The sequence below is a fragment of the Cryptomeria japonica genome, chromosome 8 (assembly GCF_030272615.1).
Source record: "Cryptomeria japonica chromosome 8, Sugi_1.0, whole genome shotgun sequence".
Taxonomy (NCBI): Eukaryota; Viridiplantae; Streptophyta; class Pinopsida; order Cupressales; family Cupressaceae; genus Cryptomeria; species Cryptomeria japonica.
This window is the reverse complement of record NC_081412.1, coordinates 26,864,725-26,869,504: the sequence shown is the minus strand read 5'-3', so window position 1 is coordinate 26,869,504 and position 4,780 is coordinate 26,864,725. Positions and strand designations below refer to the sequence as shown.

General features: G+C 31.6%; 1 protein-coding gene across 1 annotated transcript; it reads left to right on the top strand.

The window, feature by feature from the left end:
* The first annotated feature begins 3,712 nt into the window (after window positions 1-3,712).
* Window positions 3,713-4,507, top strand: LOC131078527 (replication protein A 70 kDa DNA-binding subunit C-like). Its single transcript, XM_058016248.2, has one exon. The coding sequence runs from the start codon at window positions 3,713-3,715 to the stop codon at window positions 4,505-4,507; it is 795 nt and encodes a 264-aa protein (XP_057872231.1).
* Window positions 4,508-4,780: the final 273 nt, after the last annotated feature.

The following is a 4,780-nucleotide window of genomic DNA, read 5'->3' as shown; positions in this document are numbered from 1 at the left end:
CATGAACTTCTCTGTTCAACGCATTGGGAAAAATAGGAAACTAATTTTAAAAAAATCTGAAAAATATATAAGCCCTGGGTATTTATGTCTTCTTTCTAACAAAAAAAAAAAAATTGAATTTTGATATATATAGAATAAGTTATGTGTTCAAACGTAAACCTATGTCTGAATTATGACTAGTCGGACTTCAAAACTTAATAAAATGAAAAATATTGAACATATCACTATCAAACCAACTACAAGCCCTGGATATTGATGTTACAAACCAAAATTTGAAAGAATTGAGTTTTTATCATTTATAGAAAAAAAGTTATGAGTTTCGGGAGATACATCACTCTTAAAAAATGTAGTTTGTTGTAAAAAACTAGTTTTCGAGGGAGATGGAAAAATTAAAAAAAAATCATTCAAAAAAATTTGAAAAAAATATATACAGAATCTACATACAAAATTCTACAAATCACTAATTTACATCATCTTCAAATTTTTAATAGTTTAAAAGTTATAGTTGTCGGAAGTTGAAGATTATTTTAAAATTGTTCATCTCAGTGTCAAAAGTGGCAAAAAAGTGGGAACCATTATTGTGAGTTCACCCATATATACATGTACATGTATATATACATGTACATATATATACACATGATGTACATATATATAATAGTTTTTCTTAGAATACATTGTAGTGTAGATATATGTATATGTACATATATATATACATGTCTGTATATGCATGTATACATGTTTATAAATGTACACATGTACGCATATATGTGTGTGTGTGTGTGTGTGTGTGTGTGTGTGTGTGTGTGTGTGTGTGTGTGTGTGTGTGTTGGGTTTTATTAAATCTCCATTTTAATAACTATGTTCTAAAGTCTATAGGATTTATTGATACAAGTCTGCGTTCTTGTCTCAAAGTAGTCACCTCCACAAACAGTTAAATAACATAAACAAAGTATTTCTATAATTGTTTTCCTTAGAATACTTTGTAGTGCTGATATATGCATGTCTGTGTCGTAGTCTCAAAGCAGTCATGTCCACAAACAGTTAAATAACATAAACAGACTATATATATAATTCTTTTTGTTAGAATGCTTTGTAGTGCTGATATATGTATATGTACATACACATATGTACACATATATATACATGTATGTATAGTTATGGATACATGTATATAAATACATACATCTACACACATATATGTATGTATGTACATATAGACATGTCCGTATGTATATATACATAGGGTACTCGATCTTGTAGTCTGAAAGTAGTCACGCACACAAATAGTTATATAACATAAACAAAGTAGCAAGCCTGCAAGCATCAAGGAATTTTTACAGTGCCAACACTTATATATATATATATATATATATATATATATATATATATATATATATATATATATATATATATATATATATATATATATATATATATATATATATATGCATGTATGTATGTATATACAAATGTAATTATATATATACATGTCCATATATATACACATGATGTACATATATATATCAATTTATCTTAGTGAATAAAAGCCTTCATGTGCACACAACAGTAATCACATATATACCCTTGTAAATTAACACCACTACAACATGAACATTAGTAAATAGTAACCTTGCAGACTAAAATACTTACAACAACAAGAAAATAGTTACGTTGCAGTGAGAAGCTTACAAACCCCATCAAGTAAACACTCACAGCCAAACGAAAGCCTAACTTGACAACTAAATCGAATGTTACAAGAAAATTTACACAGTGAAATACTTACAACAACAACAAAAGACACTCCATTTTATTGTTTCAAACGTCCATAAGAAACTTAGAACCCTGCAAGTGCAACACGAAAAAAAAAACACAGTATACGTGCACAAATAGTTAAATGAACTGACAACCCTACAAGGACACAGAAGGAGAAAATAAGCGGACAATAAAAAAAATGCATTACAAAACAAAAAAGAATTTAAATAAAACCAAAGCTTATGTTGCAAATTGAAACCATTCATGCCATGAAGCTCACAAATAAACCCAATAAAACAGTCGAAACCGGAACAAAACCTAACTCCATGACTATATACAACCTCATCTGAAAATTTGCAGAGGGAAATATTGCCTACAACAACTAAACTGGAAGTACCCACGCCCACAAATAGTTAAACAACATACATATAACCAGAATTTAACTTGCAAATGCTAACCATTCACGCCTTGAAACTGATAGAGCACCATCAAAACAAAACAAGACAGAATATATATATAAATAGAATTTACCTTGCAAATGCTAACCATTCATGGCTTGAAACTGACACACCACCGTCAAATCTCAAACTCACACAGAAGCCCAGTAAAATAGTCACAACGAGAACAAAACTTTTATGCTCTTTTTTGTGACAATTCATCTCTCTTTTTCATACCATCCTTTTCATTACTACATGCATCATTTTTTCATAGAATAGTGCAAAAGGAAATGTATACTGTATAGATAACATAGCTTGATTACATAGTTTACTAATACAAGCTTTACATTAACAAGTAACAAAATATATAAGCTGCTTGCCATTCAAATTAAATCCTCTATATTCATATTATATTTTGTAGGCAAAAACCCAAGAGTATGCCCCTACCCCTTTTGCAATTCAATCTATCAATGCTGGGGATGACCTTCCTTCAGCATTGCTACAAGTTTTGTTATTTCAGAAAATGCAGAACAATATAGATGATACTGATAGACATAAATTATTGTTATCTGATGGCACATACATGCAGTTGGCAATCCTGCGTTCTAAATATGCTACTCTGATAGATTCAGACATTCTAAGAATAGGCACAATAGTCCAGTTATCAAGTTATACATGCCAATACATATGGAACACAAGGTAGGAAATCAACTATGGTTATTAATACAATATGTTTCATCTTTTTTTAATTTTGTTTATGTATAATCAACAGTAATTTAAAAAGAAGTCTTTTATTTTCACAGGACTATTGTAATACCTAGTCTGGAAGTGAAACAAATTCATTGTCTGTTCTTTGGTAAACCAGGATACCTGTTCAAAGAACAAGAACCAGAAATGATGTCTGAGGACAAACCATCAATATCTAAATGATCTCTTCAATTTCCCACTGAATTGCCATCCCCACAAACAACAACTTCTGAAAATATAAGCCCTATCAAGACTTTGAATGCATACCAAAATAAATGGATGATCAAAGGGAGAGTTACTCATAAACGACCTATTAAGGCATATAGCATGGCCACAAAAAATGGCCATGTGTTTAGCTTTGACATTGTTGATTGTGAAGGTTCTGAAATTAGAATTACATGTATTGATGAGATAGCTAAGTTACACTCTAACCGTGTGGACATAGGTTCACATTATCTTATATCAAAGGGATCTATTAAGGAGGCAAATGCAAGGTACAATAAACTAAACAGTCATTTAGAAATAACCTTGTCTGATGCATCCATACTGAAACACTGCACCAATGAAGAACAAGCAGATCAACAAGGTCCTCCTTTCACGCCCATTAATGAATTATTTCATCTAACAAATAACACGTTGGTTGAAATATTGGCCTTGTTCTATATGTTGGAGATATCATTCCAATACAAAGGAAAGATGGCAGTCAAACACACAAACATGTTGTGAAAATTAGTGATCTATCTAATTCAACAATTGACATCAACTCATGGGGTCCAATGGAAGAACAAAAAGGCCTGGAATTGAAAAATATGTTGAGCAATGATAGTGTGATTATCCTTGCTTTACGTAATTATCGTGTTGGCTATTTCAATGGGAAGCTTATAAACATAACAACTGCAACCACATTACATATCAACCCAACATTTCCAGAAGCAGAGCTTCTAACGTTAAGAGGAAAGGACCCTTTGCTTGTTGTACTCTTTGTTGCAGAAACTATCCACATAGATGGTAAATATAGTAGAATGACTATTTCTTCAATCTGTGAGCAGATGAGCATCAAACTAGAAACAATCCAGACAACTTTGCTAGCCATTTTGCGCTTTGTAAACGTAACTGACCAAAATTTCTATTACGCAGCCTGTCCACTAATAGTCAATGGAAGGCCTTGCAAGAAAAAATGTACACAGCAAGTTGATGATTCTTGGTTCTGCTCTAGATGTCAAATGACTATGCAAGACTGTAATTATAGTTATCTCTTGCCACTAAAGTTACAAGATGCCACGAGTACTCTATGGGCCACTGCATTTGATGAGGGTAGCATTCACTTGCTACACAAAACTGCAAAACAGCTTTGTGCACTACAAAATGATGTGACAACAACAAAGACAACTTCCTCAGTGATTAAGAGACTACTGTCATGTCACTATTCATTCACACTGCTGGTTTCCAATGAGGCATATAATTCAGAAACAAAGATGAAGGTGACAGTCAATAAAGTTGCTCATGTTGACTTCAAAGCTGAGTGTCATGCACTACTTGTAGAAACTGGCCGACTAAGTACACAGGCTTAGAATTATAATGCATCTTTTCTGATTATTAAACTTTCAGTTTACAATACAATTATACTATTAGGTAACTTACATATTTAATAGTTTTACATAAACAAACAATTACGTTTTATGAACACAAGGCTGTTTCTATAAATATCTATATGTACATTTCTTACATCTACCTCTTATCTCTTTGAAAGTTTTTCCTCCTAACATAAGTTATTTCCACTCATACTCATTACTTTTAAATGTGCTAAACTCTATGTTGATTCTAGAAAATTTATACATATATGC

Excerpts from the sequence above, each read along its gene's own strand:
- LOC131078527 (XM_058016248.2), top strand. The coding sequence starts at position 3,713 with ATGGAAGAACAAAAAGGCCTGGAATTGAAAAATATGTTGAGCAATGAT.